This window comes from Carex rostrata, chromosome 3, assembly GCF_964058835.1.
Source record: "Carex rostrata chromosome 3, lpCarRost1.2, whole genome shotgun sequence".
NCBI lineage: Eukaryota > Viridiplantae > Streptophyta > Magnoliopsida > Poales > Cyperaceae > Carex > Carex rostrata.
In genome coordinates, this window is record NC_135920.1 from 14959986 (window position 1) to 14985099 (window position 25114).

Below are 25114 nucleotides of genomic sequence, written 5' to 3' on the forward strand. Positions count from 1 at the left end.
AACCCTAATAAGAAACTACAATTGGAGGTGTATACCGCACTCAAGTAGTGTCTCCAGATGGAAAGATAATTTGGCATTTACGACCCTAATACAACACTCTAATTAAATCATTTCGGAGCACACTTGTAGTGTCTCTAACTGACTAGACAATAGGGTATTTACAACCCTAATACAACACTCCAATTGAAGGTGTTAGGAGCATTCTTGTTGTGTCTCTATATATGGCCAGATAATAGGGCATTTACAACCGTAATACAACACTCCAATTGAAGGCGTTACGAGCACTCTTGTTGCGTCTCTATATGGCAAGATAATAGGGCATTTGCAACCTTAATGCAACACTCCATTTGAAGGTGTTTGGAGCACTCTAGTAGTGTCTCCAGATGGCAAGATAATAGGGCATTTACAACCCCAATATCATATTCCAATTGTATGTGTTAGGAGCACTCCTGTAGTGTCTCTATACGACAAGATAAAATGGCATTTATAACCCTAACATAGCACTCCAATTGAACGTGTTTGGAGCACTCTTATAGTGTCCCTATATGGCAAGATAATAGGGCATTTACAACCCTAATACAACACTCCAATTGAAGGTGTTACGAGCACTCTTGTTGTGTCTCTTTGTATGGCAAGATAATAGCGCATTCACAACCCTAATGCAACTCTCCAATTGCTGGTGTTTCAAGCACTCCTGTAGAGTCTCTGGATTGCAAGATAATAGGACATTTACAACGCTAGTACAACACTCCAATTGAAGGTGTTACGAGCACTCTTGTTGTGTCTCTCTATATGGCAAAATAATAGGGTATTTACAACCCTAATACAACACTCCAATTGAAGGTGTTTGGAGCACTCTTGTAGGGTCTCAATATGGCAAGATAATAGGTCATTTACAACACAAATACGACACTCCAATTGAAAGTGTTTGGAGCACTCTGGTAGCGTCTCTAGATGACCAGATAATAGGGCATTTACAACCCTAATAAAACACTCAAATTGAAGGTGTTTGAAGCACTCTTGTAGTGTCTCTAGATTGCAAGATAATAGGGTATTTACAACCCTAATACAACACTCCAATTGAAGGTGTTATGAGCATTCTTGTTGTGTCTCTATATATGGCAAGATAATAGGGCATTTACAACCGTAATACAACACTCCAATTGAAGGCGTTACGAGCACTCTTGTTGTCTCTATATGGCAAGATAATAGGACATTTACAACCCTAATACAACACTCCAATTGAAGGTGTTACGAGCACTCTCGTTGTGTCCCTTTATATGGCAAGATAATAGCGCATTTACAACCCTAATGCAACTCTCCAATTGCAGGTGTTTCAAGCACTCTTGTAGTGTCTCTAGATTGCAAGATAATAGGACATTTACAACCCTAATACAACACTCCAATTGAAGGTGTTACGAGCACTCTTGTTGTGATATGGCAAGATAATAGGGTATTTACAACCCTAATACAACACTCCAATTAAAGGTGTTTGGAGCACTCTTGTAGGGTCTCAATATGGCAAGGTAATATGGCATTTACAACACTAATACGACACTCCAATTGAAAGTGTTTGGAGCACTCTGGTAGCGTCTCTAGATGACCAGATAATAGGGCATTTACAACCCTAATAAAACACTCAAATTGAAGGTGTTTGAAGCACTCTTGTAGTGTGTCTGGATTGCAAGATAATACGGGTTTTATAACCCTAATACAACACTTCAATTGAAGGTGTTATGAGCATTCTTGTTGTGTCTCTATATATGGCAAGATAATATGGCATTTACAACTGTAATACAACACTCCAATTGATGGCGTTACGAGCACTCTTGTTGTCTCTATATGGCAAGAAAATAGGGCAATTACGACCGTAAAACAACACTCCAATTGAAGGCGTTACGAGGACTCTTGTTGTGTCTCTATATAGCAAGATAATAGGGCATTTACAACCGTAATACAACACTCCAATAGAAAGTATTTGGAGCACTCTTAAAGTGTCCCTATATGGGAAGATAATAGGACATTTACAAACTAATACAACACTCCAATTGAAGGCGTTACGAGCACTCTTGTAGTTCTCTAAATGGCAAGACAGTAGGGTATTTAGAACCCTAATACAATACTCCAATTGTAGGTGTTTGGAGCAGTCTAGTAGCGTATCTAGATGACAAGATAATAGGGCATTTACAACCATAATGCAACACTCAAATTGAAGGTGTTATGAGCACTCTTGTAGTGTCTCTATTTGGCAAGATAATAGGGCATTTACAACCCTAATACAGCACTCCAATTGAGGCATTTACAATCCTATTACGACACTCCAATTGAAGGTGTTTGGAGCTCTCCTGTAGTGTGTCTATATGGCAAGATAATAGGGCATTTACAAACATAATACAACACTCCAATTGAAGGTGTTATGAGAACTCTTGTTGTATCTCTATATGGAAAGATACTAGGGCATTTACAACCGTAATACAACACTCCAATTGAAGGTATTTGGAGCACTGTTGGAGGGTCTCTATATAGCAAGATAATAGAGCGTTTACAACCCTAATGCAACACTCCAATTGAAGGTGTTTGAAGCACTCTTGTAGTGTCTCTGGATTGCAAGATAATATGGCGTTTACAGCCCTAATAGAAAACTCCAATTGAAGGTGTTATGAGCACTCTTTTAGTGTCTCTATATGACAAGATAATAGACATTTACAATGCTAATACAACACTCCAATTGAAAGTGTTTGGAGCACTCTAGTAGCGTCTCTAGATGAGAAGATAATAGGGCATTTAGAACCCTAATGCAACACTCCAATTGAAGGTGTTTGAAGCACTCTTATTGTGTCTCTTTATGGCAAGGTAATAGGGCATTTACAACCCTAATACAACACTCAAATTGAAGGAGCACTCTTATTGTGTCTCTACATTGCTAGATAATATGGCATTTACAACCATAATCCAACACTCCAATAGACACTCCATTAGAAAGTATTTGGAGCACTCTTGTAGGGTCTCTATATGGCAAGATAATAAGGCATTTACAACCTTGATACGACACTCCAATTGAAAGTGTTTGAAGCACTCTTGTAATGTCTCTATACGACAAGATAATAGGGCATTTACAACCCTAATACAACACTCCAATTGAAGGGGATATGTGCACTCTTGTTGTGTCTCTATGTGGCAAGAGAATAGGGCATTTACAACCGTAATAGAACACTCCAATTGAAGGCGTTACTTGCACTCTTGTTGTCTCTCTATATGGCAAGATAATAAGGCATTTACAACTGTAATACAACACTCCAATTATTGAAGGCGTTACGAGCACACTTGTTGTGTCTCTCTATATACCAAGATAATAGGGAATTTACAACTGTAATACAACACTCCAATAGAATGTATTTGGAGCACTCTTGCAGGGTATATGGCAAGATAATAAGGCATTTACAACCCTAATACAACACTCGAATTTATGGTGTTTGGAGCACTCTTGTAGTGTCTCTATTTGGCAAGATAATAGGGCATTTACAACCCTAATACAACACTCCTATTGAAGGTGTTTGGAGCACTCTTGTAGTATCTCTATATCGCAAGATAATAGGGCATTTACAACCCTAATACAAAACTCCAATTGAAGGTGAGCACTCTTGTTGTGTCTCTATATAGCAAGATAATAGGGCATTTACAATCGCAATACAACACTCAATTGAAGGCGTTACGAGCACTCTTGTAGGGTCTCTATATGGCAAGATAATAGGGCATTTACAATCCTAATACGACACTCCCACAGAAGGTGTTTGGAGCACTCTAGTAGCGTGTCTAGATGACAAGAAAATATGGCATTTGCAACCCTAATACAACACTCCAATTGAAGGTGTTTGAAGCACTCTTGATGTGTCTCTATATGGAAAGATAATAGCGCATTTACAACCCTAATACAACACTCCAATTGAAGGTGTTATGAGCACTCTTGTAGTGTCTCTATATGGCAAGATAATAGGGCATTTGCAACCCTAATACAACAGTCCAATTGAAGATTTAATGAACACCCTTGTTGTGTCTCTATATGGCACGATAATATGGCATTTACAACCGTAATACAACACTCCAATAGAATGTATTTGGAGCACTCTTGTAGAGTCTCTATATGGCAAGATAATAATGCATTTACAACACTAATACGACACTCCAATTGAAAGTGTTTCAAGCACTCTTCCAGTGTCTCTATATGGCAAGATAATAGGGCATTTACAACCCTAATACAACACTCCAATGGAAAGTGGTTGGAGCAATCTTGTAGTGTCTCTGTATGGCAAGATAATAGGGCATTTACAACCGTAATACAACACTCCAATTGAAGGTATTTGGAGCACTCTTGTAAGGTATATGGCAAGATAATAGAGTTTTTACAACCCTAATGCAACACACCAATTGAAGGTGTTATGTGCACTCTTTTAGTGTCTCTACATGGCAAGATAATAGAGCATTTACAACCCTAATTCGACACACCCACAGAAGGTGCTTGGAGCACTCTAGTAAAGTCTCTAGATGACAAGATAATAGGGCATTTACAACCCTAATGCAACACTCCAATTGAAGGTGTTTGAAGCTCTCTTATTGTGTTTCTATATGGCAAGATAATAGGGCATTTACAACCCTAATACAACACTCAAATTGAAGGTGTTATGGGCACTCTTGATGTGTCTCTATATGGAAAGATAATAGCGCATTTACAACCCTAATACAACACTCCAATTGAAGGTGTTATGAGCACTCTTGTTGTGTCTCTATATGGCAAGATAATACGGTATTTACAACCGTAATACAACTCTCCAATAGAATGTATTTGGAGCACTCTTGTAGCGTCTCTAGATGACAAGATAATAGGGCATTTACAACCCTAATAAAATACTCCAATTGAAGGTGTTTAAAGCACTCTTGTAGTGTCTCTAGATTGCAAGATAAGAGGTCATTTACATTCCTAATACAACACTCATATTGAAGGTGTTATGAGCACTCTTTTAGTGTCTCTCTATGGTAAGATAATAGGGTATTTACAACCCTAATACAACACTCCAATTGAAGGTATTTGGAGCACTCTTGTAGTGTCTCTATATGGCAAGATAATTGGGCATTTACAACACTAATACAACACTCCAATAGAAGGTATTTGGAGCACTCTTATAGTATCTCTATATGGCAAGATAATAAGGCATTTACAACCATAACACCACACTCCAACTGAAGGTGTTTGGAGCACTCTAGTAGCGTCTCTAGATGACAAGATAATATGGCATTTACAACCCTAATGCAACACTCCAATTGAATGTGTTTGAAGCACTCTTGTACTGTCTCTATATGACAAGATAATAGGGCATTTGTAACCCTAATACAACACTCCAATTGAAGGTGTTACGATCACTCTTCTAGTGTCTCTATATGGCAAGATAATAGGGCATTTACAACTCTAGTACAACACTCCAATTGAAGGGGTTATGAGCACTCTTGTTGTGTCTCTGTATGGCAAGATAATAGGGCATTTACAACCGTAATACAACACTCCAATTGAAGGTGTTATGAGCACTCTTGTTGTGTCTATATGGCATGATAATAGGGCATTTACAACCGTAATAAAACACTCCAATAGATTGTATTTGGAGCACTCTTGTAGGGTCTCTATATGGCAAGATAATAAGGCATTGACAACCCTAATACAACACTCCAAGTGAAGGTGTTTGGAGCACTCTTATTGTGTCTCTATATGGCAAGTTAATATGTCATTTGCTACCCTCATACAATTGTCCAATTGAAGGTGTTTGGTACACTATAGTAGTGCCCCTATATGGCAAGATAATAGGGTATTTACAAACATAATACAACACTCCAATTGAAGGTGTTTGGTACACTCTAGTAGTAGCCCTATATGGCAAGATAATAGAGCATTTACAACCCTAATACAACACTCCAATTGAAGGTGTTTGGAGCAGTCTTGTAGTGTCTGTATAGGGCTGATATTAGGGCATTTACAAACCTAATACAACACTCCAATTGAAGGTGTAATGAGCACTTTTGTTGTGTCTCTATTTGGCAAAATAATAGGGCATTTACAACCCTAATACAATTGTCCAATTGAAGGTGTTTGGTACACTCTAGTAGTGTCCCTATATGGGAAGATAATAGAGCATTTACAAACTAATACAACACTCCAATTGAAGGCGTTACGAGCACTCTTGTAGTTCTCTAAATGGCAAGACAGTAGGGTATTTAGAACCCTAATACAATACTCCAATTGTAAGTGTTTGGAGCACGCTTGTAGTGTCTCTATATGGCAAGATAATAGGTCATTTACAACACCAATACAACACTGCAATTGAAGGTGTTTGGAGCACTCTTGTAGTGTCTCTATATGGCAAGATAATAGGGCATTTATAACCCTAATACAACACTCCAATTGAAGGTGTTTGGAGCACTCTTGTAGTGTCTCTATAGGGCATGATAATAGGGCATTTACAAACCTAATACAACACTCCAGTTGAAGGTGTTATGAACACTCTTGTTGTGTCTCTATATGACAAGATAATAGGGCATTTACAACCCCAATACAATTGTCCAATTGAAGGTGTTTGGTACACTCTAGTAGTGTTCCTATATGGCAAGATAATAGAGCATTTACAAACCTAGTACAACATTCCAATTGAATGCGTTATGAGCACTCTTGTAGTGTCTCTAAATGGCAAGACAGTAGGGTATTTAGAACTCTAATACAATACTCCAATTGTAGGTGTTTGGAGCACTCTTGTAGTGTCTCTATATGGCAAAATAATAAGGCATTTACAACCCTAATACAATACTCCAATTGAAGATGTTTGGAGCACTCTTGTAGTGTCTTTATATGGAAAGATAATAGGGCATTTACAACCCTAATACAACACTCCAATTGAAGGTATTTAGAGCACTCTTGTAGTGTCTCTATATGACAAGATAATAGGGCATTTAGAACCCTAATACAACACTCCAATTCAAAGTGGTTGGAGCACTCTTGTACTGCCTCTATATGGCAAGATAATATGGCATTTACAACCTTAATACAACACTCCAATTGAAGGTGTTTGGAGCGCTCTTGTAGTGTCTCTATATGGCATGATAATAGGGCATTTACAAACCTAATACAACATTCCAATTGAAGGTCTTATGAGTACTGTTCTTGTGTCTCTATATGGTAAGATAATTGGGCATTTACAACCGTAATACAACACTCCAATAGTAGGTATTTGGAGCACTCTTGTAGTGTCTCTATATGCAAGATAATAGGACATTTACAACCCTAATACGACACTCCAATTGAAAGCATTTGGAGCACTCTAGTAGCGTCTTTAGATGACAAGATAATAGGGCATTTACAACCCTAATGCAACATTCAAATTGAAGGTGGTTGAAGCATTCTTGTAGTTTTTCTATATTGCAAGATAATAGAGCATTTACAAACCTAATACAACACTTCATTGGAAGGTGTTTGAAGCACTCTTGTAGTGTCTCTAAATGGCTTGATAGTAGGATATTTACAATCCTAATACAAGACTCCAATTGAAGATGTTTGGAGCACTCTAATAATGTCTCTATATAGCCAGATAATACGGCATTCCAACCCTAATATAACACTCGAATTAAAGGTGTTTGGAGCACTCTTGTAGTGTTTCTAAATGGTAAGATAATAGGGTATTTACATCCCTAGTACAACACTCCAATTGTATGTGTTTGGAGCACTGTTGTAGTGTCTCTATATGGCAAGATAATATGACATTTACAACCCTAATACAACACTCCAATTAAATGTGTTTGGAGCACTTTTGTAGTGTCTCTATATGGCTAGATAATATGGTATGTACAACTCTAATACAACTCTCCAATTGAAGGCATTTGGAGCACCCTAGTAGTGTTCCAGATGGCAAAATAATGGGGTATTTACAATCCTAATAGAACACTCCAATTGAAGGTGTTTGGTGGACTATAGTAGTGTCTTGATATGGGAAGATAATGGCGCATTTACAACCCTAATACAACACTCCAATTGAAGGTGTTTGGAGCACTGTTGTAGTGTCTCTATATGGCAAAATAATATGGCATTTACAACTCTGATACGACACTCCTATTAAATATGGAGACACTACTAGAGTGTTGCATATACATTTAATTGGAGTATTGTATTGGGGTTGCAATTACCCTCTTGTCTTGCCATATGGAGACTGTACAAGAGTGCTATAAAGAACTTCAATTGGAGTGTTGTATTGGAAATCAAACTACCTTATTCTGTTGTCATCTGGAGACGCTACTAGAGTGCTACAAAGATCTTCAATTGGAGTATTTTATTGGGGTTGCAATTACCCTCTTCTTTTGCCATATGGAGACACTACTAGAGTGCTACAAAGACTTTCAATTAGAGTGTTGTATTAGAGTTGCAACTAACCTATTCTCTTGCCATATAGAGACACTATTAGTGTGCTGCAAAGACAAATTGGAGCATTGTATTGGGGTTGCCATTACCCTCTTCTGTTGTCATATGAAGACACTACTAGAGTGCTACAAAGACCATCCATTGTAGTGTTGTGTTAGGGTTGCAACGACCCTCTTCTCTTGTCATATGGCGACACTACTAGTGTGCTGCAAAGATGTTCAATTGGAGTGTTGTATTTGGGTTGCAACTTCTATTTTCTCTTGCATATGAAGAAACTACTAGAGTGTTGGAAATACCTTCGATTGGAGTATTGTATTATGGTTCCAATTATCCTCTTCTCTTGGCATATGGAGACTCTACAAAAGTGTTATAATGAATTTCAATTGGAATGTTGTATTAGGGTTCCAACTACCTTATTCTCTTGCCATATGGAAACTCTTATACTGCACTTCAAAAACTTTCAATTGGAGTGTTGTATTAGGGTTGCAATTACCCTCTTCTATTGCATATGTTGACACTATAATGTGCTCGAAAGACCCTCAATTGGTTTGTTGTATTAGGGTTGTAACCACCCTTTTCTCTAGCCATTTGGGGACACTACTAGTGTGGTACAAAGACCATCATTTGGAGTGTTGTATTAGGGTTACAACAACCCTCTTATGTTGTCATTTGGTGACACTACTAGAATGCTGCAAAGAACTTCAATTTGAGTGTTGTATTGGGGTTGCAATTATCCTCTTCTCTTGCCATATGAAGACACTACTAGTGTGCTACAAAGACCTTCAATAGGAGTGTTGTATTAGGCTTGCAACTACCTTAATTTCATGCCATATGGAGAAACTTCTACTGTGGTGCAAAGACCTTCAACTACCCTTGCCATTTGGGGACGATAGTAGAGTGCTGCAAAGATCTTCAATTGGAGTATTTTATTAGGGTTGCAATTACCCTCTTCTATTGCCATATGAAGACACTACTACACAGACCTTTAATTGGAGTGTTGTATGAAGGTTGCAACTACCCTATTATCTTGTCATATGTTGACACTATTAGTGTGCTGGAAAGACCTTCAATTGAAGTGTTTTATTGGGGTTGCAATTACACTCTTCTCATCCCATATGGAGACACTACTAGAGTGCTAGAAATATCTTCAATTGGAGTATTATATTAGGATTGCAACTACCCTCTTCTCATGCCATATGGAGACAATACTAGCATACTGCAAAGACCTTCAATTGGAGTGTTGTATTAGGGTTGCAACTACTCTCTTCTCTTGCATATGAAGACACTATTAGAGTGTTGCAAATACCTTCAATTGGAGTATTGTATTAGGCTTTCAATTACCCTCTTCTCTTGCCATATGGAGACTCTACAAGAGTGCTATAAAAAACTTCAATTAGAGTGTTGTATTAGGGTGTCAACTACCTTATTCTCTTGTCATCTGGAGATGCTCCAAGATCTTCAATTGGTATTTCATTGAGGTTGCAATTATCCTCTTCTCTTGCCATATGAAGAGACACTACTAGAATGCTATAAAGACCTTCAATTGGAGTGTTGTATTAGGGTTGCAACTACTCTATTCTCTTGCTATATGGAGACACTATTAGTGTGCTGCAAAGACCTTTATTTTGGGTGTTGTATTGGGTTGCAATTACTGTCTTCTCTTGCCAGATGGAGACACTACTAGAGTGCTAGAAATACCTTTAATTGGAGTATTGTATGAGGGTTGCAATGACCATCTTCTCTTGCCATATGGAGACACTACTAGTGTGTTGCAAAGACTTTCAATTGGAGTATTGTATTAGGACAACTACCCTCTTATTTTGCATATGGAGACGCTACTAGAGCAAATACCTTCAATTGGAGTATTGTACTATGTTGTGTATTTTAGGTATTGGATAATAGGTCAATTTAATACAGTTTTCACTTTTCAATTTATAAAACCTTAGTACACAATAATTAGTCAATTGCAAGCATACAACCTATCCTTGTAGTAGTTTAGGTATCGAACCAAAGACAACGAAAAATATTACTTTTTACTATATTAATTAATTCTAAACAATGGAATAAAAGTAAATAGGGGGTTTGTTTGAAAATTAGTTTTGTGGGTTCAATACCCAAAGTGAGAGTTGAATTTAAATAATTCAATTTAAAATAAACAAATAAAAAGAGTTTTGTGGTTTAATGAGATAGAAGTCTAGGGGCTTTCTACATGCAATCACTTGGTCAAATCAACACTTAATTGGTTTCTAAATTCATGTTTACTGTTATGGGGTTTATAAGCCTTAAATATTAATAAAAGTCGCTTTTGTGAATTAATGACATACCTAGATAATTCGGATTTCACGATTAAGTCATTCACCTTAGCTATCTAGACCATAACCACATGTTAACATAGTTTATTCCTAAATATCAATACTTCATGATTGAGTTCTTTATACTAATATTTGGTTCAATTCTAGAGGTCCCAATCAAATACAAGGCTTCACGATTAAGTCCTTATCTTAATTCAACATTTATTTCTTGTGGTTCCAGACTAAGAAATAGATTTGGTCATTTCTAATCTTAATCCTAAGGTTATTCATGTATATAAATTTGTACCATCAATTCTTTGATCCTAGCACCGTAAGTTTGTTAAACATAAGCGGGACACTAATTAACAAGCACACAAATCATACAAGCACATGAATTATAAGATCAACAAGAACAAACATACAAGCAAACAATCATCATAAAGAAAAATATCCAACTAAGGTAAATTTTAACACAAGTTCATGTTTAAAACCTAAGCCCCTAGAGGGGAAATCTAGCCTCTCATGGATGCGCTAACATCCAAAAGAAATACAAGAGTAAACATGATAAAAATTGAGAAAAACAAGAAAGAGAATATAGTACACCAATCTCCTCGCTTGCTACCCCTTGTCTTTACCTTAGCTCACTCAAGAAAGCCTTCAATCCTTCACTCCAATCGCCTTCAATCACGCGGAGAAGAGAGAAAAATGTAGAAAGATGTATAGAATAAAAGCTAAGTTGAAAGATGTCTTCCCCTGCTGTCTCCCTGCCAATATATAGCTATTTTCGTGCCTTAGAAAATAATGCCCCAAAATATGAAAGCAAATTTGAGGAGATATTGGGAAATCAGGCCAGATTGGCATTAGTGTGGCCTCGTGTGCGGCCTTCACAAATTCTCTGCGGCCAGTACAAAATTTCCTATGGCCTGCACAAAATGGAGAATCGGCTGGAAATCATTAAGGATGTTGTGCGACCCGCACAACTCTCTGTCTTAAAAGGCTTGATAAATTTCGAATTTTATTTTTCAACTTGAATTTATTTTGTGCGGCCCGCATAGAATTCCTACATACCATAAAAATACCTGCATAATTGTTCCTTTTACTCGATTTTTGCAATTTTAACAAGGCAAATGCAGTAACTTCATTCTTTGATATATTCTATACTAAACTAAGCTAAAATACAAGAGATTTGGTGTAGTTTTAGAGGTAAAACCCTAACTGAAAGTATATATAATTGAGGCTTATCATATTAGGGTTGTAATTACCCTCTTCTCTTGCCATATGGAGACTCTATAAGAGTGCTAAAAACTTCAATTGGAGTATTGTATTAGGGTTCCAACTACCTTATTATTTTTCCATATGGAGACTCTTCTACTGCACTGCAAAGACCTTCAATTGGAGTGTTGTATTAGAGTTGTAACTACCATCTTCTCTTGCATATGGAGACACTACTAGTGTGTTCCAAAGACCCTCAATTGGGTTGTTGTATTAGAATTGCAACCACCCTCTTCTCTGGCCATATGGGGACACTACTAGTGTGCTGCAAAGACCATTAATTGGAGTGTTGTATTAGGGTTACAACAACTCTCTAATGTTTCCATATGGAGACACTACTAAAATGCTTCAAAAAATTAAATTGGAGTGTTGTATTGGGGTTGCAATTACCCTCTTCTCTTGATATATGGAGAAACTACTAGAGTGCTACCTTCAATTGAATTGTTGTATTTACAACTACCATCTTCTTTTGCTATCTAGAGACACTGCTAGAGTGCTGAAAATACCTTCAATTGGAGTGTTGTATTAGGGTTGTAACTACCCTCTTGTCTTGTCATATGGAGACACTACTAGGGTGCTACAAAGATCTTCAATTGGAGTGTTGTATTAGAGTTACAATTGCCCTCTTCTCTTGTCTTATGGAGACACTACTAGAGTGCTACAAAGACATTCAATTGGAGTGTCGCATAAGGGTTGCAACAACTCTCTTCTCTGGTCTTATGGGGACACTACTAGTGTGCTGCAAACACTTTCAATTGGAGTGTTGTATTAGGGTTACTACTACCTTTGTCTGTTTCACTCGGGAGACACTACTAGAGTGCTGCAAATACCTTCAATTGAAGTGTTGTATTATGTTGCAATTACCCTCTTCTCTTTCTATTTGGAGACACTACTAGTGTGTTACAAAAACCTTTATTAGAGTGTTGTATTAAGTTTGCAACTTCCTTATTCTCTTGACATCTGGAGACGCTAGTAGAGTGCTACAAAGATCTTGAATTGGAGTATTTTATTGGGGTTGCAATTACCCTCTTCTCTTTTCATATGGAGACACTACTAGAGTGCTACAAAGACCTTCAATTGGAGTGTGGTATTAGGGTTGCAACATTTCTGTGTCCATTTGTTATGGAGGTTTGGTACCACGTGGCTGTTGGGTTTCGAGGGTGCTAAAATCTGTTTAGACTTAAGCTGTAGAAAGACCGTAAAACAAAAAAATTTACTTCTAACTCAAGCCGTGAATTAAAAGGGATATACTAGAAAGACCAAATGTGAGTTCCTTCACAAGTATTTCATTGCAAGGACCCTTTTAATTCTTTACATATCTACTCCTTAATTGATTTCTAAAACTTTAATCTACTTACCAATTAAACAGATTAATATAACATTTATACCTCATTTCCAAATTCATATTGGAATGCAAACCGAGCGAGAAGAGCGACTCAGGGAATGACTCGTCTCGGAGCACCAAATGTCTGATCCCTTTATCGGTTATCCACCAAGACTAACCGGAGAGCGGTTTATTTCTATTGCCAGAAATACCGTAAACTACAGGATTTAGTAAAAACACTATTCATTAGAAAAAGACAAAAACACGTAAACACGAACTTGTAGTTATTTAGATTCACTAATAAGCAAAACTGAAATACTGCAAAATTTGGGAAAACACTATTCATTAATCCCGCAAATAAACTTCTCAACAACCCAAAATATTATACGTGGGCTACGTATAACTTTCGTTTCTAACTGAAACACTATTTGCGAAAGAAAATTAAGAAAAAGAGAAAATAGATTACCGAATCGATTCGGTATCAAGTGTATTAGTAATTTTCTCTCTATTTATAGCCATATTTGGAGGTTGTGAAATGACCAAAATACCCCCATGTATGGTGATTTTGAGAGGAAGAAACAAAATTGGAATTTTGCACTTTGGCCCAAAATTCAATTTAATTCTTTTGGGCTTTCCGATTTGGGCTTTAATCATTAATTAAGGCTTAATTACTAATGGACTTTCGGTCCAAAATATTAATCCATAATTAACATTTAAAATCCAAATCAAACACATATAATTGTCATGTACAATTATACTTCTTTCGGTTATTGATTCGGTAACTTTTATACAACGTAAATAAATTAACCTTTTGTTTTTGTTTTGCCATTTTTACATGACATTTTTAATTTAATTATGTCACATATAATTAATTATAACCATCTCATTATTAATCATAATCAATTTCTAATTAATCAATAAGATTCTCCGATTAGCTCCTATACGGTGTGACCCAATAGGATATGTGTTATGTTGGTAAATAGAATTAAAACTGTTCTAACTTCTATAATCATAGGAGGCACTTGACAGAATGCACTATGACCATCCAATTACACAAATGATGTTGTACTGTACAATACCACGATCCATTAAATTATTTTACTCGTGTTAATCATTTGTCTCATAACTATCAAATCAGTTTCAAGGTAGGTGTGTGTCATTCTTACAAACTTAATATTTTCTTAATCTTGAGCATATTATCAAATATGATTATTCTTGTAATCATACCGCATGCAGATAATCTTACTCTATCAATAGGTCCAGTGATACTATAACTCGTATAGAGATATGAGGGATAATAGTACTTTTGGCAAACCATCACTTTCTCAGCATAAGTTATCTTTACCGAAGAACTACCATTATAACTGTTTTTTACAGACAGTGTTAGATAACAATCACACATACACATCTCTTAATAGGAAAGATAAATACCTCATACTTTAGAACTTAACACTAAATGACAATATTAATGACACGAACACAATTCCATTTAATGTTTCATTCGGGTTTGTCAAATATCATGTTCCTAGAACATGTATCTATGTGATTAAAATGACATCTCTTGTCAGTGGTCTGTAAAACTTGACCATCTTTTAATCCACATACTAACTTTGTAGCGGTTAATTAGTGTTCCTGCTAATTACCTTGGTTAGAGACTTTTAAGAATATATATCATCTATATTATGAAGTTTCACAATTTCAGTCATTGACTCGAAATGATTTGTTCACACAAAAGCGTATGCACAAAGTTTCAGTACAATAAATTGTACCTTTTAAACCTTAAATACACTTTCGAGTCAGATTGCAAGTGCACAATCCTATCGCATAGAATATTGTTGGGTATCGATCACAGGGACGGTTCAAGTCTTAACCAGATTCTACTTAAGTTATTTAAAAACTAGAAGTGAGAAAAGTTAGTTTGGGTATTTATGTTTCCTAAATAGTTCAACAACAGTAATTAACTACAAGGAAGAAAATAAATTTGGTTTAAATCAATAATAAAAAGGCGTTTCAAAGGTTTTAGATTTCATCTTCAACTCTACCTCTCAGCACCAGACGTGGACTGCGTCATTTCTGACGCGGGGCGTGTGGGCCTCGAGTTAATACATCATGCGTCTGTTTCTGCGTTGTTTCTTTATGTAAGGTTCTACTGACCGTACCTAATGTTCCTAAACCTCAACTCTCGTTTGTTGGCTTAAAAAACTTGGTAACGGAAATGCAATTTCACCTTCTTAGGTTTCCAACCCTAAACTCTCGTTTATTGGTATTCAACCTAAGTTATTTGTCAGGTTTACTAAAGGCATCCACCATCTCTCGAATAATGGAGAAGTTCACCTCTCAGTTACTATTTGGTCTCGCCTCACGGCTTGAAATCCTACCTCAGATACTTAGTTTAATTACAAGAAACATCAAGGCCATAATAATAGAAAAGATGGTATAGACATCTAACAGTAGACAAGAAGAATCATTCAAATAATTTCAATTAAGTAATTAAAATAATACTCAAACAAATAAACACAAATATTCAACACAGATTCAAACAACATGCATAATAAAACAGAGTATCAAACTACATCGTAACCCTAGAAACTAAATAAACTACTTAGACATGATCAAAAAGCAAATAAAACAAGTAAAATAAACAAGGGAATAAGAAATCATGATAAAACCCGGAGAGATCAAGCTTCCTGCCGGGCCTCCTTCTTCCAAACCCTCGAAACAAAGTGGAGAATAATGGTGGTTGTGTAAAGATTGCTTCCAAAAGGGAGAGGTCCCCGTCCTCCTGCTGCCTCCCCCTTATTTATGGCTATTTTGTGACTTGGGGAGCAATCAACCAAGGATGGAAGGTGAATCAATCAAGATCTCGTCAGATATGGCAATAAATATCAGCTGATGCTAAAATGATTTATGTGATTTGCACATTACAAATTCTGATTTATAACCTTCGTAGAATTGTAGATCTCGTTGTCCTCTTTCCAGCAAGCTTTTATTTGCCTAAAACGGAGTTCGTATGACCAAGATATGGTCAAAATATGAAAAGATGTCGAAAGCTAGAATTTCCATATATGCGCGGCCGCTCTGTCTGCTTTCTGCGCGACCCGCATCCTGCCTCTATTTATGCTATGAGCCAAACTTCAAATGGGCATAACTCATTATCCATAACTTTGTTTTCAGTGTTCTACCACTTTTCGGAAAGCTTGCGAGAAGATCTATAATTTGCTCAATTTTCTGAAATTTAAATAGACTTCGGCAGTAACTTGATTCTTGGTATAATTCTACACTAAACTAAACTAAATTAACCTAAATGCATAGAAATTGGTCAAGTTATTGATATAAAACCCTAGGCAAAAGTATACATAATTCATGGTCATCATGATTCATAAATATATTAATACTCAAGGCAACAAAATGACAATTTATTAATCACTCAATTCATGAACAAAGCTTTATATGATAAATTACTGTATTATTGATGAGTTTGGCTAGTATAACATTAGTGTCATTTCAACCTATATAACACTAACTCTAAAACCTATCAAATCGACTTCAAACGGTGAATTCAAACCGTTCAAACCGATCTACTTAATTAGTTGTGCATTTACATGCAAAATTTATATCGAATTTATTTAGTATTAAGTCAAATGTGTGAGTTTTAAGTTAATTTTAATACATTCATTTTTCAATATTTTTACCGCTTGATTTGATACTAAAATAACTCAAAAATATAAAAAAAAAATTGTATGTAAACGCATCACTCATAATGTAAATCGGTTTGAACGATTTGGATTAGTTGTTCAAAGTCAATTTGATAGGTTTTTAGAGTTGGTGTTATATAGGCTAAAATGACACTGATGTTATATTAGCCAAACTCATTATTGACTTCTAGAGTATTACAAACTAACAGTGGCTTCAACTTTAAACATGCCTATTTTCAAAATTGCCAGCACAGTTATGGAAATTTGGGAGGGATCATGGAAAATGGTAAAGGCACAAGGAAATATGACCAAAAAGGAATAAACCTCAAGATTTATTTGTACTATTTAGAACATTTGGAAGAGACGAAAATGGTAAAGATAACCAATAGAATATGAAAGACAACTAGTAGTACATGAAAAACAACTAAAAAAACATGAAAGACAATTAGAAGAACATGAAAGATAACCAGTACAAGATGAAAAACAACTAGAAGAAGATGAAAACAACTAGTAGAACATGAAAGACAACTGTAACGAGATGAAAAACAACTACTAGAAGATAAAAAAAACAATTAGAAAGAAAATGAAATCCAACTAGAAAAGTAGGCAGCAGCAGCAGTAGTGGTAGTGGTGGTGGTGGTGGTGGTGGCGGTGGTGGTAGTAGTAGTAGTAGATAAAAGGCAACCAGTAGAACTTTAAAGACAAACAGTACAAGATGGAAGACATTTAGAAGAAGATAAAAGACAACTAGTACAAGATAAAAGACAACTAGAAAAATATGAAAGACAAATAGTAGAACATGAAATACAATCAAACGAAGATGAAATATAACTAGTAGAAGATGAAAAACAACTAAAAGAACATGAATGACTACCAGTACCATATGAAAGACAAGAATAAGATGAAAAACGACTACTACAAGATGAAATACAACTAGAAGAATATGAAAGACAGCTATAAGAATATGAAATATAACTAGTAGAAGATGCAAGCCATTTAGAAGAAGAGAAAATACAAATAGAATAAGATATAATCAACCTGTAGTATATGAAAAACAACTAGTAAAATATGAATAATAATTAGAAGAACATGAAAGACAACCAGTACAAGATGAAAAACAACTAAAAAAAGATAAAAACAACTCGAAAAATATAAAACACAACCAGTATAGCATGAATGACAACTAGTACAAGATAAAAACTAAATAGAAGAAGATGAAACATAACTAGTAGAAAATGAAAGAGAAATAGAATAACAAGAAAGACAACATGTACAATATGAAACACAATTAGAAAAAAAAAAGTAAAAAAAACTAGTAGAAGTAAAAAAAACAACATGTACAACATGAAAGACTATCACTACAAGATGAAAGACAATTAAAAGAAGATGAAATATAACTAGAAGAAGATGAACTACAACCAATAGTAGATGACATACAACTAGTAGAGTAAGAAACACAATGCGTAGAACATGAAAGACAAATTGTACAAGATATGAAACAAAACTAGTACTAGATTAAAGACTATTAGAAAAAGATGAAAGACAACTAGTACAAAATGATATGTAGAAGATAAATAACAACTATAAGAAGATAAAATACAACCAGTAGTAGATGAAAGACAACCAGCAAAACATGAAAGATAACCAGTACAATATGTAACACATCTAGGAGAAGATAAAATCGACTAGTAGAAGATGAATGACTGATAGGGTGAAAATCAATGCTAATAATATTTATAACCCTAATGTTTACTCTATTGTTGATTCACAAGCGTATGAATCTATCGTATAGTATAGATTAGGGTGTCAATCCGTAAGGATGGTGTATTAAGAGATCTAAGATGTAAACTAAGGCCTAGGTTATCGGTTCTTCTAGGTTAGTTGATTGATTGTTGGTTGCTCGATTTTAATGTTAAATTACAACAGAGAAGTGGTAGTAGATTAAGTGTTTAGAAGATGGGCTTCTAGGGATTCAGACATTCTATCATTCAAACTTGTTTAATCTAGGTTCTGGTTGTCATAACAATTACGCACAGTCTGTCACCAACTGCATGCTACTGCTAATACCTGTCAGTTGTAAAGTTACTCAGTAGCATGCGGCTATGTCACCATCCGCACACGTCTGGGTAAACCGTACAAAGTCTGATTTCTGCTCCAATCGGAATCGCACACAATTTGATCAGAACCGCATATGCCCTGCACTGGTATTAATGCAATCTGAGAACTGCTAATCCTATTCTAGTGTTGATCTCCCGTCGGTCTCACAACACTTTAACTGAGTAAGTACTTATCAGGTACTTAGTACAATTGCATTAAGATTAATGATAAGTCCTAGTTACTAATATTTCACAATACCAATAATTAAGGTTACTCCACTATTAGTCATGGAATGCGACATTCGTCTTCTAAACCATATCCTAATAGATTCCTCACTGTAGTTCGAATACAAGCGGGCACCCTTTCGGTCTTTTCTACTTGTATCTAAGATACTTGTATTCTTAGAGTATTGGTTAACTTCCCAATTAAGCGTATGAATAGATTGCGCACTCCATACATACGAGGTCACTTTAAGCACACAATAAGCAAGAACATGAGGCATAAAATCTCAGTAAGAATTCAGATCATAGTGCAATGATAATTTATAAATGAACAACTAGATTAAACTCATAATTCAAGATTACATGTCTTCACCCTAGAATAGGGTTGCTTAGCCACTCATGGCGGGTTCAACAATAAAAGAGACAAAGTACATAAAGAAATAGAGCAATAAAGAGAGATGGAGGGAGAACACCTATGCTGTCCCTTATCTCATGCACGCTATCTTTACGCCTTGTCTCTTCTTCCTCTTCTAATGGAGACCTTGCTATTCATATTGATTTCTCATTTGCATAGCCTCCACTATAGTGAAACCCTAGTTCTAAGTGCTCACTAATGTGTATTTTTTTCTAGAATTCAAGAGAGAGATATTTCCCTGGCGTCCATTTGCTTATATAGGCCTTGATTGGGAAGTTAGATCTGTAATCGTTGTTCTTGCAGTTTTCTGCGTGCAGATGCCTGAATAGCATGCGGTTTGGCTGTGATCCACACAGGCGGCATAACCGTCTGCGATAGCACTTCCGGGTTGCATGCGGAAGAAGGCATCCGTGCGGCTGGGCTGAGTGTCAGAATTGCATCGTTTTATGGCTATTTTTGTTCCAATATCATTGAAAATATGCAATTCTCTAAAATTAAGTGAAATAACAAAAATGAATATGATTCTCTATAAAAATAAGCAATTGTAACTTGATAATTGGCAATAATTTAGGCTAAGTGATAGGGAAAATAACGACTTATTTGACCCCTATCAATGACAACTAAAAAAATACAAGATAACCAGTATAAGATGAAAGATAACTAGAAGGAGATGATAAACAACTAGTAGAATATAAAACACAACTAATAAAACATGAAAGAAAACTAGTAGAAGATGAAAGTCAACTAAAAGAAATTAAAACACAACTAATAGAAAATGAAAGACAACTAGAAGAACAAGAATGATAACCAATACAAGGTGAAAAACAACCAGAAAAAAAATATGAAAAACAACTAGTAGAAAATGTAAAACAACTATTATAACATGAAAGATAACCAATAGAATATGAAAAACAACTAGAAGAAGATTAAATACAACCAGTAGTAGATGACAGACAACTAGTATAATATGGATAAACTGTACAAGATAAAAGACAATTAGAAGAAGATGAAACACTACTAAAAGATAACAGACAATTAATACAAGATGAAAAACAACTAGTATAAGATGAAAGATAATTAAAAGAAGATGAATAGAACAAAAAATGCAATACAAAATGGTTGAGCTGTTGATAGTATGGATGTGTGTCAATCCAAATATTATTGTTTTCATGCACATGTGTGGGACAGTTAGAACCAGGCCCTCTCGTTAAATTCGCAATGATCGATTGGAACTATTAAATTATAGACTTGTTTTTTTTTTTTTTTTCTCATGATCACTGATCAGGGATATTATCCGATTTCAGCAACAGTGACAATATATAGGTAGATAATAATTAATGTCATTTAGGTCGTATTACTAATCCGATCTAATATTAATATCTCATAGCATGTATAAGATACCTACATAATTCAATTTATTAAAAGTAGCACCAGTACACATAACACCTCATTAGTAACAACTAACAACCGTTATTGATTTACTTTTCAGTGACGGTTTTTAATGAAGAATCGTTACTGATGTCAGTGACGATTTTATATAAAGAACCGTCATTAACATGTGTGACGATTTTCACATGAAGAACCGTCAAGGATGTTATTCAGCAATTGATAGCATATCGAACTTGTCTAAGTCGAAAGCAGCAATTGATAGCATATTATTCACAATCAGTACATATAGAATTAGCAAAGAGTATAGTAACACCACTTCAAAACTATGCTTCAGTCTTCAATCCAAAAATGCAAGGTGTGGAAAACAGTAGATGATAACTAAATTAGTTAGCTAGGTAGCTAACAACAGCCTCAGAGAGCAACGCTATCCTGGAAAATCCATCGTTCTCTTTGCTTAATGGCAATCCTGGCATGGCATCACAGCTTGCCGGTACACCCACTGCTTGTTCCACTACCGGCTTTGCGCCATCATATCTGTGAAAAATCGTAATATTAGAAGAAAAGTAAAAAGAAAAAGATGATTATTGTTTACTTTTTTTTTTAATTCGTTGGTTATATGATTAACGGACTCCACAACACTGACAGGCAAGTGATCTCCAGGTGTCATTATTGTATCACTGCAATCTAATTCAAATGGCTTTAAATCTGATAAAAAAATATTTTTTCCCTTGAAAAATTCAGCTATAATATCGACAGTTCGGTTTTGATTAGATGGTTTGGAGCAAGTAAAGATAGCAATATAGCTAAGTGCCTTTACAATAAGAATATAAGATAGCAGAATCTGGCACGGTTCATCACTGAGACAACTTTATCAAAATTAATCAAAGATTCTGCTCCAGTAAAGCATAGCCCAAGTTTCCAAGATATGAAAAACCAACACATAATTTTAATTGAAAGAAATTTAAAAGAGATGATCTGGTTAATTTGTGTTGCAATTTAGTAGGCCTATAATTAATTTGTGTTGCAATTAACAAGTACCTTCCTGCTGACACCGACTGTGCCGACCACCTGAGAGACGATATGACGTCATCATACAATTTCAAGCAAGTCTGAAGCCCCTTGCGAACAGGCTCAGACGAAGGAGTGGTCGAAGAGAAGGTGGTGGAGGTGAGCAGAGAGTTGATGTTCGATCTGACATTGGTTGCGTTGGAAATTGTGAAGTTGAGGGAAATGAGAGCGAGAAAATTGTAGTCAGCTGTGCGGCTACGTGAATCGGCAGCGAATGCATTGAAGCAGTAGTCAGGGGTTATGTAGAAGCCGCCGAGGTTGTTGCACAAGTGGTCTAGCGGCGTGGTTGTCTGACTCTGACTCTGACTGGTAGTTTCTTCACAGAGGGAGAAAGGTAGAGAGGATAAGAGGAGGAATGAGAAGAGGCAAAGGAGAACAGATGAGTTCATTTTTCTTTTCTCAAGGGAGATAACAGAGGAAGGTAGATAGATCATGAGGGAGATAACAGTTTGCTTAAGAAGGCACTTGTTTCTTTTGCAATTTGACCCCTGAAAGAGGCCGTCTTCTCAAATTTTTCTTTTCAGACCTGAGCATTATCAATGAACCGTTTTTTCTGGAGTTTGGTTCATCTCCAATCCCAACTAATTAATACGCAACTCACACGTCAGTGGTGACTCTTGTGTTTCCGAGTTACTTTTTTAATTTGACCCATTTCATGTCATGTACTTGAGACTAAAATTCATTTGGCAATCAGAAAATTAGAAAATGACTTTGGAGATAATGTCACGAACCTAACATGTTTGACTAATTGGAGAAGGATAGATCCTCTTTGTTTTCATTCAAACTGGAGAAAACCTACTGCTTTAAGAATTGAGATGGACCAATGTTGACGTGCACTGACCCACATGACATGACTAATGAATGAGGCACTGAGGCTAATATGCATATTAATATTTTTATTTTTATTTTTAAAATTCAAATAACCAACCTAATTAAACGGCTAAACCGTTTGATCTTCTATAAAGAACAAATTGATCCGTGATATGCATAGTCTCACTCTTATATAATTTTATTATAAACTAAACAATTGGCTCTAAACTGAGTTATCATCAGACGGGAAATGTCAATGGATGTTTCCAGTTCTTGGGAACGGAGATATAGCGGGCAATTTTTCAAAAGTTTGTCATAGCTTGTTAATTAGGCAATAGATATACTTTGGTCTTTCCAGATGGAGAAAAGCGCACATCATAGTTCATACCGTTCTTCCAAATTTGAAAGGCAGTTTTTGGTTGGTAAGAATCAAAATCGTCACTCTTTTCAATACCGGTGTGCTACTTTTCTTTTGTGTGTGTGTGTGTGTGTGTGATATAAATATAAAATATCAAATTATTAATCACAATCCAAAGGTGGGTATTGTAATTTTATTTTAATAATATATTATCAAGACTCTCAAATTAATTTATTAAAATAGATCCGGATCTAAACGTTATTTTATGAAATGATATAGGTTTTCATAAATTATCTAAGCGATTCAAATAGGATGGTGCCCACAGAATTTATTACAGCATTGTTTGTCTTGGTGACATATGTAGAGTAATTTTTGCCTATTAATTTGTGTATGAGAATCTGACAAATAAATAATAAATTATAAAAAAAAATCAAATCAAATCAAATTTTTTTATTTTGTCATTTCAAATAATTAATAACTAAAATACCCTCCTTCTCATCTTCTTCTTCTCCTACCTCTTCTTCTTCTTTATACTCTCCTCCCATGACCATGGTCATGTCAAAAATAAAAAAAATGAAGCTCTCAAATTATAAAGCCGAAAATTTAATTATATGCAAACTTCATTAAGGCAATTGTGGAAACTTGTAACAGGATAACCTCATAAGAATAATTTTAATTTTAAGTAGATGTAGATATGAAAATGTCTCCACTCGAACCGTACTCATCCACACCCCTACTCGGCATAAGCTAATAAGAATTGGTTCCAATCTGTTACTCTGCGATGCCAGGTTGGATGAACATTTTTTTGTAGTTGCATGCATTTACTCAATTCCCAATTCAGCAGTTGATCAGATATCAGAATCATTAATGCATCTGTCTTGAAGCTCATGACTTCCCTAGCCTACCTTATTAAATGACAGTCAATACCCACTTGCGTAAATTTATGTTGGATTGTACCTTGTAAAATAGTAAGAAAGATTTTAGTAAAAGTAAATAAAATAATTCAGAGTTAATGCTGCCAGATCAAATAAGGTAATTACATACTTATAACCACCCCTCTCTCTCTACCAGTCAAAATCCAATAACTGAAAGAACCCAAACAAATGGTAATCTCTCTTGTTCCCTTGTGGATCATCCTCCTCACACTCTCTCAGTGCATATCCGCCACAACTCTAAATGAAACATGCACCGATGCTTCCGGCTTCGTTCCCTACGAGTTTTGTATGGTAACCCTTCAATCAAACCCACACAGCAGTCATGCCAACACCACAACACTAGCCTTCATTACACTCAACTTGGCCATCATCAATGCCACCTCAACAAAAGCCAAAATAGACACTTCGCTGCACAATGTGCGAGAGCCTGCGCTAAAAAATGGGCTCCAAGCTTGTGATATCGTTTACTCAAACGCAATTATGGATTTGAAATCGACGGGTGATTTCCTACTGAGTTCGCAATACGAGACAGCAAAGGCGCTTGTGTCAGCTGCCAGTACAGCCGGGAACGAGTGTGGAGATGCATTAAAGCATACTGATACTGGCATGGCAAGCATGCCAAGGAGGAGGTTTTTAAGAAAGGAAAATGCGGATTTCGGGCTGCTGACGCTGCTTTTTCTTGGAGTTATTAATCCTCTGTTGTGATTAGTCTCTATGCTTCAATTTATTTTTAGGTTTTGGATTTGTGTACTGTCATGAATCTTTATTTGAGTTTTGTCCACTATTTTTCAGC

General features: G+C 35.8%; 2 protein-coding genes across 2 annotated transcripts; one reads left to right on the forward strand and one right to left on the reverse strand.

The window, feature by feature from the left end:
* Positions 1-21399: 21399 nt before the first annotated feature.
* LOC144551721 (uncharacterized) lies at positions 21400-22643 on the reverse strand. The gene is made up of 2 exons (XM_078299799.1): positions 22189-22643; positions 21400-21684 (listed from the first exon to the last, which is right to left on the reverse strand). The coding sequence occupies exons 1-2, from the start codon at positions 22605-22607 to the stop codon at positions 21534-21536; spliced, it is 570 nt and encodes a 189-aa protein (XP_078155925.1). The 5' UTR covers positions 22608-22643; the 3' UTR covers positions 21400-21533.
* A 1846-nt stretch (positions 22644-24489) lies between these two features.
* On the forward strand, positions 24490-25026 carry LOC144551881 (putative invertase inhibitor). Its single transcript, XM_078299980.1, has one exon. The coding sequence runs from the start codon at positions 24490-24492 to the stop codon at positions 25024-25026; it is 537 nt and encodes a 178-aa protein (XP_078156106.1).
* The last annotated feature ends 88 nt before the right edge of the window (positions 25027-25114 follow it).

Coding starts and splice junctions, on each gene's coding strand:
- LOC144551721 (XM_078299799.1), bottom strand. CDS start 22,607: ATGAACTCATCTGTTCTCCTTTGCCTCTTCTCATTCCTCCTCTTATCC. Junction 21,685..22,188: donor CAGTCGGTGTCAGCAGGAAG/GTACTTGTTAAT, acceptor GATTTTTCACAG/ATATGATGGCGCAAAGCCGG.
- LOC144551881 (XM_078299980.1), top strand. CDS start 24,490: ATGGTAATCTCTCTTGTTCCCTTGTGGATCATCCTCCTCACACTCTCT.